Consider the following 13,658-nt stretch of genomic DNA (forward strand, 5'->3'; position numbering starts at 1 on the left):
AATGTGCACCTGTTTAGGCTGTACTGTAAGTTTACAACAGCGGGTTAGTGTTAAAACTTAAATAGCTGTATCCAAATCACAAAAATGCAACCATAAAGGGATAACATTAAAATCTTGATGCATTGATATGTTCACTAAGATGAAAAAAACGACAATGCCATCAAAGGCACGCATGGTGTTTCAGAACACTGTAATCAATCAAAAACTTAAACAAAACCAAAATTCATGGCCACGTTTTCTTTTTGTCACATCACAGAGAAGAAGAAAGTCTCACGTGCTGCAACAAATTTATTTTCATAGAATTCTTATTTGCTAGTAAATCCATGTTAGATATCAGAACAGAAGAACGGGTGTGAGAATGTGACATTGTGGTGCATAACACTGTAGTATGCAACACCCAAAGAGAAACATAGTAGCTGGAATATTCAAGTATGGGGAAGTTTTGCCCTCACTGAAAGTGGACGCCTCCCAGTAAATAGATTTCATCCTGTACAAGAAGCAAGCAAGTTTGTTCTGAGCATGTCGACATGCTGGAATAAGATGGGTAACGTGAGTTTTGAACACATTTTTAATTTCTGTGCAGAGGAAGACTGGATTAAACAGTGAGGCACTAAAAATATATTTTTCAGAGAATCAGATTTGAACTCAAACAAAATTCTGATTTCCCTGTAAAACAGATGTAAAATTTCTTGAATTCTTTTATTGTTTTTCGATCAAAAATTAAAATCCACCAGTTACTAAAATCTTTAATGATGCTTTATCACAGAAAGGAGCTAAGTGTAAACAAACAGGATTGTGGATTCCTGAAATAATCCACAGAGAACATTTATAGTTTTACATAAAGGAAAAAAAGAAATTGTAACTTTTTTTTTCTTTCAACTTTAGGCTCCCACGCTGAACTAGTTCCACACAACTCTTTCATTCTCATACGGTTACTTCCTGTTTCAGCTTTCTCTGCTACTTCAGCACTGTTGAAACTTTTTTTTTCACACTGTTTTTGGCATTTGTGATTTGCAGGGAGGTGTGTCTTGCGGTTTCTAACACTCATACAGTCACTTCCCCCACTTCTACATTTCACACTCACGCAAAACATGCACGAAATCAACGTGGCTCAAAATGGCACGAAATGGAACAGAAGCTGACACGGTGTACGCCGTAGTTTATGGATCTGTTATAACGCTCGGACTGCCTCTCAACGCTCTGTCGCTATGGATTCTTCTTCGCCACCACGGCCGCAAATCACCCAACGCTGTCTTCATGATCAACCTGGTGATCTCAGACCTCCTGCTCATCATCTCCTTACCAATGAAGGTCTACTTTTATGCAACACACAAATGGCCTCTGGGAAACATGGCGTGCGTATGGCTCACGATGCTTTTTCGCAACAACATCCGCTCCAGCGCAGTCTTCATCACCTTCATCAGCATCGACCGGCTGCTGGCTGTAGTCTACCCTCTGAAGTCACGCCAACTTCGGTCCTCGTCCAACGCCACAAAAGGAGCTGTGCTCGTCTGGCTGATTGTGCTGATGGTGAATATCCCAGAGAGTCTGAACCTTTTAAATTATTTGAAAAACAACACTTCGAATGTTTCCACTTGTTTTGATGACAAGAAGGACTTCTTTCCTCCAATAGCGTATTTTCAGCTTGTGTTACTCTTCACCCTGCTGTTCATCAATATTGTGTCCACAGTTCTGGTGTCTTTGACTCTAAACAGACATTTGAATATCAGCACAAGGATCAACAACAGAGTGAACGTCATGCTGATTTTTGCCATGAACTTGTTGATGTTCAGTATATTTTTCTTGCCCGTGTCCTTGACTGTTTTCTTTGATAATAAACGGGCTCTGAATTGTCTTGCCAGTGTGAACTGCTGTCTGGATCCACTGTTGTATTACTTCTCATTTGATGGTTTCTGGAAGAAAAAAGAGGACACAGACAGGTCTACTGAATAGTCATCGAACATGACCAGTCAGATTTCCCAGTTTCTTGTGAGAATGTTTCACAGTAAGGTTGTAAGGGAAAATGAATATCAGTATTTAAGAAGGCCAGTTCTGCATGTCATTTATCTAGCTATCTAGTTTTGCATTGTTTTTGTTTTTACAGTGTATAAGCTCTCCTGTTGCCTTGGAAATGTAAACTAATGTGTAATAAGTACCAAAATTAACAACTTTTGTTATTTATTTGCTCTAAATGTTGCTCTTAAATATATAAATATTAAATACTTGGCAAGTCAGAGATTATGCCAGAGTCTGTTTGCATCACTGTGTTGGCTTGTCTTGAGTCATTATGTGAAATAGATGTGCAAAGCGGCTTTTTACTGTTTTAGGTTTTCAAAACAGTTCAATCACAAATGCTTTACAAGCTGTCATGAACCTCACGGACTATGTTAGTAACTCTCAAACCTGCGTCTTTTCCCTAAGATTGAGTGGAAATTACTTAAATTGATGCATGCCTTTGACGGCATCAGAATGAACTTTTTTGAGGCTGTAAGGATTGGTGCAGCTGCTGCTGTTGCAGAAAGTGACAGCTGTGCATGAGAGCTAAAATTTACACGTAGAAATATAAATGATCACCGTGAACTGCCTGAATTGCTTGCAGGCAAAATCACTCAGATGTTCTAAGTTGCACTAAATTATCATGTTTATTATATCTGATATGGAAGAAAAGAAATCTTTACTTCTGGTATCATTTGATGTATATAATTTTTTTTCTAGATACAGGTGCGAATATTAATTCATTCTAGCGCTAAAACAGCACCCCTTGTTTTTTTAGTTTTTCATTTATTTATTTATTTTGATTCATTGTTCAAATCATGCTCTAAAGCTGACTACTGGCAGGATCTTTTTACGATCAAGCTCCAAGTTAAGATGGGATGGACATGTGTGACAGGCACGTCAGGAACCTGCATGCAGGACATCTCCAGGTGAGCACACAGTTGCTGGTGCTTTCAATGAAGCGATGTCAACTATCCCTGGTATTTACTGTCATTCCTTTAATACGCAGCAGATATGAAAACGGGGCATTTTTATTTTTGTGATAAGACCTTCTTTTGATTACCTTTAACATCATTTGGCAAGTCAAGTGTGTGTCTTTGGGTATAAATCCTTCAATGCAGCTGAGGCTGTTGTGCTTTTTTGTCAGCATCTTAGTACGGAGGCCAGCAGCACTCCAGTCGTATGACTCCTATGAGTTTTGGCAAAGAGACGGGTAGCTCTCTACGCTTGTAGCAAACAATCCAAAAAGGCTCTAGGTGTGAAACAATCCAGACATAAAGCACAATTGAAGTTATTCAAAACTCACTACACGGTCATCTGTACCTAGCATCAGCTAACCTTAAACGGTTATTTGTCTCTGTAACTAGGTTAGTAATGGAAAAACACCAAACCTCAAAAACCACTCTCTACACGGTGTGTTCATCCTGTGCCATTTAGATGCTTTAGATGCGTGCTTTCATGTTTGCTTTAACTGTGGTTGAATTCGTCTTTATTACATAGGCTCTCTTTGTTGAGTCAGTGGTAAAATAAACAAAATTAAAAAATAGAAAGAGATATTTATGTCTTTTGTTAAATTGCCATTCAAACCTCTTTGTCTGCAGCAGGCCACATATCAGTTATTAATTTTTTATAGTTTATAATTCATCTCTTGTCTGTTGAAAACCTGCTTTGAGGAAGTTCCATCCTCTGCGTAGCTCACGTTTAATGTCAATTTCGTGTGTAACCTCTACCAGCAAATGCAAACTGAGAAGCTGAATGGAAAGTGCTATCGTACATAAGCAACCTGTACTGCTTTTATAAAACGTCTTATGGTTCATAAAACATCTGCTCTTATTTATCTTCTTTCATTTTTTATTAACTTCTCTGGTAGTTCTACAAAATAAAAATCAAACAGTCTTTTTTCAATCAATTTTTACAGCCTTTCTTTCTTTTCTTACTTTTGTTTCTTCTTTAAATATTGTCAAATTAAATGAATAATAGTCACAAAAATATGTGTTTTCTAAATGGAACATATCATTGCTTTCCATAGGGGTGTTGATTGATTGGTTTGTCCCAGAATTAACGTGTATTTTGGAGTTTCTTTTGGGTTCGTTTTTCCCCCCTTGTATATGTGTAAATCAAGGTTGTGTTCATGTTTATTTGAAGCTCTCCATCTGTAAGTGGCTGATACACCAGATCTGGAGGGATGGGAGGCTCTGACTGGGGCATGAATGTGTGTGCAAAGTCTGGTAACGGTCAGCTGACCCTCCACCCCCAAGGTAAAAGAAAAAAAACAACAACCAGAAAACCACAGACGCACACACATATACACCACACATACACACACAGACACACATATGCACACACCACGCATACACACCATAAATACACACAGACAGACCACACATACACACACACACACACTTAGACACATACACACCACACACAAACGCAAACACACAAATTCCACTGTTTGTTTCTCTATCACATATCACACACACACAACAGCACAAACACATTCATGCCATAAAAAAAGACCCTAAGTAGGTACATTCAGGTCTGCAAGCCTCTCCTGCCAAGGCCCACAAACAAGCCTGCTGTGCTGCAGCCAAGTCTCCCTTGGACCAGAGGAGGACTACTATTCAAAGACAGCAGCAGCTTTAGTGACTGTGGAGAGTCACGCAGAACAAAGAGGCAAAAACCAAGCAAAGGGGGGCAGAAAGGAGGAAGAGACAAAAAGAAATGCAGAGCTACCAAAACAGCAATGAGCAGACAAATGGCTATCGTCCTTGCATGTGCAGGAAGTGGCTCCATCCAATCAAGTTAAATGTTTTTCTTTTCTGTGTCACAACAGTCAGGGGGAAAATCCCATTTTACAAGGTTCTCAATCGCTAAAGCACTAGACCCTATTCTCTGTGTTGTAAGTCATTTTATTGTATCAGTCACTCTTTTGGCTAAACCTTAAACAGTTCATGACAGCACAATTAGAAAAAGACTGAACAAGTACGCCTTCTTTGGAAGGGCTGCCAGGACAAAGCCTCTACTTTCTGAAAAGAACATGGCAGCATGGCTTAGTGAACAAACCACAAGACTTCTGAAACACAGGTCTCACTTCTCCTTTGGACAGATAAGATGAAAATAGAACTGTGTGGCCCAAATGCATGGTGCAACATTTGGTGAAAAGCAAACACACCATATCAGCACAAACACCAACTGTCAAGCACAAGTACAGCTGAAGCTTGGGCCAACCTCGACATGCGACATATGCACCAGAATGACTGAAAAATAATAGGTGGCTCGTGTTAGGTTTTGTATTGTTGATTGTCCAGCGAATAGGTTCAAGCTACAAACCTATCAGCTCGGTCAAGTGCTGAAGTGGTTTGGTAGGACTTTATAGGTGCAGTGTGTAGAATCTCACCACTAGATGTGAGTAAATTGTAGATTACAGTCAACTGAGTTTTGAGATTTTTAAGTTTTTTTTTTATTCCCTTCTAATTCAAGTGCAGCAGCAGTGCCAAGTGTAAGCAATCCTTTATCTTAGCAGGCCCCAACCCCCGTGCCACGGATCGGAGTCATTTGGTACCAGGCTGCGAAAGTTGAGGCTCGGGTGTGAAATTTATGGTTTTCAGGGGTTTTTAGTGGTTTTTATTGTTATTTTTTTAAATTGTTTTTATCATTAACTCAGTTTCCCTGGGTCTTTTCCCATGTGTTATGAATAAGTCTTTTTTTGGTACTGGTACTGGTTTTATTTTGTTGTATTTATCCACGACACCTAAAAGGCCAGTCCGTGAAAATATTGTCGGACATAAGCAAAAAAGGTTGGGGACCACTGCTTTATCGGATCTACTGACAATAACTAATTGCGTAGTAGAATTGTAGTATTGTATAGTATAAATACGCACATTCATTCACATTTTCGTGTTTTAGAGGCCTGACTTGAGTTCAGGAGATGAGGCTTCCCACAAACCAGCACCCGCTCCTTCCTATTTTTATTGGAATAATTCTGTTTATGAGAATGCATCAATTTGTTGTGAGACACAATAATACACTAATAAATAACTAAATAATTTCTCGCTGTATCTTTAAGAGAGCTGTGCATTAACAAATGCATTAAGAGTCGACCACAATTCAACCACAATGATGTAAGAGTCTGATAAAGTCAGACTGAAAACAGTTACTTCATAAAAGTGTCTCTACACTGTTGAATTACAGGATGCACATAGTTCTTCTGCTTCTGCATTCTGGCTCTTTTTCAGTAAATGGCATGGTGTAATGTGTCCAATGTTCATCTGAGTGTGTACTTAAATAATTTTAGAAACTGATAAGGACTAATTATTATTATTTGCTTTATTATGTTGTGATATGTGAACCATTTGACTTGATAGAGTTTGTACTTTCTTTTTCACATGACTGTATGAGGTGTAATGTGCACTGCAGAGAATGAAAGGATATTGTTATCTAGGGCTGCCACGAGTAGTCGACTAGTCACGATTACGTCGACTATCAAAATCATCGACGACTGATTTAATAGTCGACGCGTCGTTTGAAGCTTTGTAAGATCACAACAGCCGCAGGAATAAGTAGTAGAATTTAATAATGGACTGAAACAGAAGATGGCAGCACTGCATGTACAAGGATGCCAGCTGCCGTTAAACCCCGAAGAAGAAGTAGCTCTGTCCCAGAATTCATAGTCCAGCCCAGGTCAGTTTCCAACAACGGTGGCAGCTAGTTAGTTTTAATATTACTGTTATTATTCTTTCTGGGTCACAAAGTAAACGTTTAACATATTTCGGGTGAGAATGTAGCTGTGTAAACGTCAAATATCTGCTCAATTTATCAAGACACCACATATTTTCAAAAGCGCTCCGACGTTTTCGGAGACGTCTGTTACCCACTAGCTCGATAGCTAGCCGGGGGCAAGGCTCACTAGAGCCCGTGAGAACACCGGACTCCCGGCAAATCGTTTTCAAACCCACCGCCGTCTTTCGCTACGCAGGTTAAACATGATATATAAGTCATTTAGATAACTTAAAAATGTTATTGTTTGGATTTTTTAATATTTTATTTGTTCCTGAGTAAATCGGTTTGGCTGAGATTAAAGTTATAGTTTTTACACAGCTGAATAAACGTCAAGCAGACAACTGATTATCAGAAGTGTGAGATGCTGGAGAATATACTCCGGTGTCCCGTTATATTTTAGATAGCAAGGAGTTTATTAAACTTCACCGAAACAATCTGCAAATTTCATTAAAATGTAATAAACTATCATCTTGTCTTTATTTTTAGTTAGCACATACCTTAAACACTTAAAGCTGTAAGCTAATGATAGTTATATAAGAGCAGATGCTGCTGGTGCAATAAGCTGTACGTTTTACGTCCAATGGATGATGATCTGATTAGTCGACTAATCGCAAAAATAATCGGTGACTAGTCGACTCTCAAAATAATCGTTTGTGGCAGCCCTATTGTTATCATGTGAAAATTTTTTGTTTAGGTTCTTATTTGTTAAAAAGTTTAAAAAGGACGTTTTCATTTCATCACCTACCTTTCAGCTTTTTTTCTTCTGTGTGAAGCATGTTGAATAAATACAATTTTATTCAACATACTCAAATCTTTACAGGCAAGAGTATTCTTTGTAGTATCACTCATGCTTTAAAAAAAAGGAACCTCTTTTTCTTTTTTCATGTTCATTTTAGAGGAAATCAAGATGACCTGAATTGGTTTTGGATGCATTGCAATAATGAGACTGAGCTACAGTGCGTGAGAAAGGACTGAACTCTCATACATGTGATGCTTAGTCATCTGTAACTGCTGTTCAGAATAAGTAACGAATAAATGCGATATATATCTATGGTGGCCCTGAATAATAAAGTGAAAAACCTGAAAGTCTTGTATTGTCTACTCACAATTCTGCAACTTCAGAACAGTACAAATAAAAGCTTTTATATTTCAAAAATGCACCTGCATGTGAGGGATTTATTTTGGTCTCTAAAATAAAATAAAGCCTAGTCTAGTATTGTTGTGTTCTAGTAAAAAATGTTGTTGTTGTTTTTTTTTTTTTTTTACCAAGTTTAATGTTTAAAGAAGAAGTAAAAATGACTGAGTTAAAGACATAAAATTTAAGTGTTTGGATTTTTCTGACGGGAGAGGAAACAATATTTTCTCTTACAGTTTTCAGTAATGGGATTGAGAAATGTGCAAGGCTTTGAGCAGATGACAACTTCTGGCCCAGTTCCTGCCAGTGAGACAAGGCAAAACGGGGCCAGAAGGCATTCTCACAGCTTCAGACCTCTGCATGATGTAGGCGGCATCAAAGCGCCGCCACCGACACTTCCTCAGAAAAACGCCAGGGGGATGGTGGTCTATCTCTTTGCCTTTCTTAGCCGCCTCTCATGCCTACCCTTCCCCGTCCTCACCTCCTCCTACAGCCTCAGCCAGCTGTCAGTGGGAGCATGCCGAGGCATTGCACTCTTGTCAAACACACACACACACTTACTGGACAGCGAGGGTGAGAGGGGAGAGGAGGGGGAGGGAGATGGAGAGATGTGATGTGGTGACAGTAGAGTGATTAGTCTATACACAGAGCTTAGAAGAAGAACAAAACATGGAGTAAAACAAAGGCTTTGTGCACGTGGAGATATGGTATAAAAGATCAAAAGGAAACATGGGAGCGTCATTACTTGAGAAAAAATTATCTCTCAACTGAGGGAGAAGGATCAAGATGCTGGGAGAGTCCCCACAGTCATAGGATGGAATACTGAGGTTAAGAGCATTCAGCAGGCAGGAGAACAATGGGAATGACATTGGGGTCTGGCTTGGACCTGCTTTGCAAAATTTTGAAAATAAAACATTTTTAACTGTCAACACATTCCCCCGCAAGCTAATGTCCAAACTCTGAAACTGACTAATAAAAAAAAATGCACACAAATAAGGCATTCACTTCTCTCCATGATTATATTCCAAATAGCAGCACAATGGACCATTAGCTCCTGCAATGAAGACGATGGTGTTTCTATTCTCTCCATGTGTTCAGCAAATGATCAAATTAAGATGCACGACTGTGCTTTTCTATCTGTCACACTCGCTGTGCACAGAGGGATCTCCAGCCAGACCTGATTTACTGGAAAAAGCTGTGTGTCTGTGCACAATTCCTGGGTGTGCAAAGTAAACGTTTAAAGTCAGTGTTCTACATGCATCTGTCTTCTTTGTGTGCCACGGTCCTGCATCTAAACTTTATGCAAGAGCAAAGGCACATGAGAACAAGCTTGACCGCTAGCCACACCTATGTGTGTAGCATTCTGGCTATGACTCACAAATCTTTGGTAAGTGGCCACAATGTTCCACACAATAAGTTATTGCTGATTAAGCCTGCTGAGTCACAAAAGCTTCATTGTGTTCCGCTGTGTTCAGTGTCAGTTGTTGCAGTCAGGGTGACGGTGCATAGTAAAGAGATATGGAATTAACTCAGAGCAGACTTGAGATTCAAAGATAAGAAAATTAATATGAAACAAAGCTATCAGTAAAAAGAAAAGAAAAAGAAAACGTAACATCAACATTCTCCTCTGAATTACCCAGATTGTGTTTTATTTAAATCCTTGCCGGTGCTTCATTTGTTATGGAAGGGCTACGTTCTGACATTATATATTTATTGCACAATAGTAAACTAATATTGTCATTCTTCCTAAGGTTTCCATCATCATATAGTAGCCGGTAATATCTCCCAAAAGTGAAATACTTCCATGAGGCGACCAGAATTGCACATTAAAACCACTCGGCCGGGTTAGATTGCCTGACGGGGCGCGTTGCGAGCGAAAGTTTTCTCTGGACTCTGAGCAGACAGACGGACATGGTGTGATATCGCATTAGCATTATGGCTCCCAATTCACTATTCCCAGGGTGGTAGATACAGTAGCCTGGTGGGAATAATGTGTGTCAATAATGAAAAAGCATCAAAAACCTGGAGAGCAGAAACGGGATTCTCACAAAATTGGCCATTTGCAGCAGGTTGTAATTTTGAAAATAGCCCTGATGAAAAAAATTGAAGTATTTTGCCTGATGCAGCTCAGTTACTGATATGGAAACTTCTGTCACATTCAGGACGTATCTTGCCAGGTGACTTGCCTTGCTACATTATTATGGGCCCTGCTTTTCTGTGATATAGTATTTGCGTCTGCAGATTAATAATTTGGAGAAGAGCTGTCCCTAAGCTTTAAAGCCTTGTGGAATATAATAGCTTATAGTATATACCCTCAGAGGTGTTTAAAGGGGACTGATTAGAAGCTCCATGTTGTTATTTTCGGACTCTACTATTGCAGCTTTAAAGAACACATCACCTCAGTTGATCATTCATCTGAAACTGACGCTTCACTTTCCTTCCCCCTCCCTTTAAGCCAACTTTCTGCTGATTGGCAGCCCCTCGCAAGCAAAAGATTTGAACAACAGCTACATGAGATTAGCTCATGTAGCTTTCATTTGTACTGTTCTGAATTTTCTGACTATGTAACTGTATAGTCAGAAAATTTAAAAAAGTGTAATAGATTCTCTTTCAGCTATGAATGACAAAAAAGAGGAAACAAAAAATTAAAGGAACAAGTGATGAACTGTAGCAAAAGCTTAACCCTCTGAGTCCTGATGTCTCCGTTATGCTAGCCTGTAAAGTTGCTCATGTAGCTCACCTTCATCTGAGTACACAGTGAATGGTTTGACTATGAAAATGATTTGAATGATCATTAAAATAACAAATAAGGGAGTATCTTTTAGAATCAATCCCAGTGTTTACTCAAGCTGTTCTGGGTGCAAATGATCATTCAACACTTTATTTTCCTACTGTGATGCATTTTGTTGATATTTTTCCCCTATGTCACCCAACCGTTCACTCGAGTCTTCTTTATGCAACATATTCCTTGGGTTGTTAAAGTCGAAGCATGCTAGCTAGAAAGACACTGCTCTGCCCCGTCACCTCTTTGTACACACGCCCTTGTAAGCTATACACCACTTTGGTCATTTTCCAGTGAAACGAAGACCAAAATTTAATTTCATCACTGGATTGTGTGGATTTAAATCAGAGCATTGTCATCTGTTTCTTACCCCCCGTAGATAACGGAGGCAATATTTTCCTCTGCCTCCCAGAATAATCCTTAACCAGCAGAGATGGTCCAAAAGAAGAAAAATCCCTTTTGAGATAGGCTACTCAGGAAAATTGAAAAAGTTATTATTAATCCCGCTGTGCAGCATCAACAACAAGGCATATACAAACCTGCACGCCTGCCAGCACACACCCACACATACACATTGACACACGCACACCTTCCAGACAAAAGTAGAAGAATGAAATGAGATTTCCCCCCACTCCCAATTTGAAACATGCAAAGAAATTGTGCTCTTTCTCTGCAAACATGAGTCATGTTGCACAGTGATTTTTAATTTCATTGCCCGTTTCACGAAGCAGCGTAAATGTCTGAACCAAGCAGCAACCTCTGGCACTGTCAAAATAAATCCAGTGTGAAAGTGCCAAAAACTGCAGTTCCTCTAATAGTCACTTGGGCTTTATGGATAGTTTCCTCCTTCATCACACCTGTATGGCGGGTGATTTAAAAAAAACCCAAAATCCATCATGATCATGATTATGTTTGATGTGAGATGTCAGACTAATTTTACACCGTGGGCCACATACAGCCCACTTTGAACCTACATGGGCCAGACCAGTGAAACTCCCAGTTTAACTACACATTGAATTCTTCTTCTAGCTTCTTATAAGTGCAGTTTCAATGGTAAGTCTCAGTTTTTCTACATGCTAAAGAAATGGTGCTGTGGTAACTGTAAGAAATCTGCCAACATAACTCTTTGTGCATAAATTGTAAGAAATAACAATTTCAGGAGGAAAAAAAATCTATGCGGTTCTTTACATTTTCCAAAGGTGTCCAGTGGGCCGGAAAACTCATCTAAACTGCCTTGAAGAGCAACTAAACATGAGTAGGAGCAATTTAAAAGAGCCGTTCAATTTACTGTGAGCCACTCAAGTAAATGGCCTGTATTTTATATAGCGCTTTTCTAGTCCCTAAGGACCCCAAAGCGCTTTACATATCCAGTCATCCACCCATTCACACACTGGTGATGGCAAGCTATATTGTAGCCACAGCCGCCCTGGGGCGCACTGACAGAGGCGAGGCTGCCGGACACTGGCGCCACCGGGCCCTCTGACCACCACCAGTAGGCAACGGGTGAAGTGTCTTGCCCAAGGACACAACGACCGAGACTGTCCAAACCGGGGCTCGAACCGGCAACCTTCCAATTACAAGGCGAACTCCCAACTCTTGAGCCACAATCGCCCCAAATATCCATGTCAGTTAAATTGTAGATTATTCAAAACTATAGATCCGACTTGCGGACACACCAGCCTGCACAGTAAATTAGGACTGCTTTAGAGCAACAACACTTTAATGAGTGGCAACAAAAAACAAAAAAACGCTGCAGTATTAAAATCACTTCCTGGATATTCCGTTTAAATTTACCGTGCCTTAATTGTATGGCCCTTTCCCCTTCATCGCAATTACAGCATTATATGCACTGCTTTCTAATGGCATTGTAGCGTTTAACTCTGATGGTGTTGTAATGAGCCTTTAGCGCTTGTAGTTCAATTGTTTCGGTTTTATTTTTTATTATAGAAATATTCGCTGACAACCCAACAGTGTTGTACACGGAATCCATTCAAATAGCTTCTTTTCAAACTCCCTCACCCTCTCGTTTTTTGTAACATTAGGGATCACTGCACGCTGCTGTTGGAGTGGGCTGGGATGCTCTACAGATAGGGAGGAGGAGGAGAGCGAGGAGGGCGGAGGATGAGAGAGTGAGAGGGAGACGGGGAGAGCGACAGAAAAAAAAGAAAAAGAAAAGAAAGAAAAGGAAAAGCGCCCGGGTCCATCTCTCTCCTCTTCATGACGTAGCTCGGTGTGGTCCCGGGGGTCCGCCGCTCTCTGGTCCCGTCTCCACAGTCCGAGCAGCCTGCGGTGCGACGCGCGCGGTGCCGAGCGGCGAGGTGCGTTGCGGTTATCCGCTGTCCTTCTACTTCCACGCTCCCCCGGCTTGTCCCACATATCAGTGAACTGTTTCCACACTGCCTCAACAGAGAGAGAGGAGAGACCCCGCGGAGAGAGAGAGGGCGGAAAGGAGAAGAGAGAGAGAGAGAGAGAGAGAGAGAGAGAGAGAGAGAGGGAGGAGGAAAATAAAAAAGGCAGAAAGAGGAGAGAAGAGGAGGAAGGAGGTCGCCTTAGTCCCTCTCCTGAATCTCCAACGAGAAGATGCTGAGAATAGCCGGCGTGCTGGCTGCTCTGGTTTTGGGGTTGAGCGCCGCTCACACCAAAGGTACGGTAGGTGAAGGGCAGCGTGCCCGTCTGCCAGTGTGCTTTATTATTATTATAGTGGGTGGCTGTGGATGCAGAGGGATGACCATCTGATGAGGCGAACTAATTGATGTTTCTGCTGATTGCACTGTGTGCGCGTTTTGTTCCTCACTCCAAGACAGGGCTGTAATTTTCCGCTGGTGTTTCTGCGTGGACTTGTGGATACTTAGCACTTGATAATAACTGTACGACGGTGCAGCCCCCGATGGCACTCGGAAGTATTCGTTTTTATCTTCTGTGGCATCACTACAGTCGCTCTGTGTTACTCAATAAAGACCGTACAGT

General features: G+C 40.6%; 2 protein-coding genes across 2 annotated transcripts in view; both read left to right on the forward strand.

Annotated features, from left to right (window-relative positions):
- The first annotated feature begins 925 nt into the window (after positions 1-925).
- Positions 926-2,241, forward strand: LOC309688066 (lysophosphatidic acid receptor 6-like). The gene has a single exon (XM_082503496.1). It carries the CDS (start codon positions 1,117-1,119, stop codon positions 1,951-1,953), a length of 837 nt encoding a protein of 278 aa, XP_082359622.1. The 5' UTR covers positions 926-1,116; the 3' UTR covers positions 1,954-2,241.
- A 9,439-nt stretch (positions 2,242-11,680) lies between these two features.
- The window catches only part of LOC309687253 (calsyntenin-2-like), a 341,001-nt gene continuing 339,023 nt past the window's right edge, over positions 11,681-13,658 (forward strand). The window contains exons 1-3 of the mRNA XM_082502078.1: positions 11,681-11,744; positions 12,734-13,009; positions 13,100-13,335. Of these exons, the coding sequence (XP_082358204.1) occupies positions 13,272-13,335 (64 nt within the window). The 5' untranslated portion in view covers positions 11,681-11,744; positions 12,734-13,009; positions 13,100-13,271. The remainder of the gene's footprint in view (positions 11,745-12,733; positions 13,010-13,099; positions 13,336-13,658) is intronic.

Source organism: Aulonocara stuartgranti, assembly GCF_965226115.1.
Source record: "Aulonocara stuartgranti genome assembly, chromosome: 14".
Taxonomy (NCBI): domain Eukaryota; kingdom Metazoa; phylum Chordata; class Actinopteri; order Cichliformes; family Cichlidae; genus Aulonocara; species Aulonocara stuartgranti.

What these genes read in the sequence shown, in the direction of transcription:
- LOC309688066 (XM_082503496.1), top strand. Translation starts at nt 1,117, where the DNA reads ATGGCACGAAATGGAACAGAAGCTGACACGGTGTACGCCGTAGTTTAT.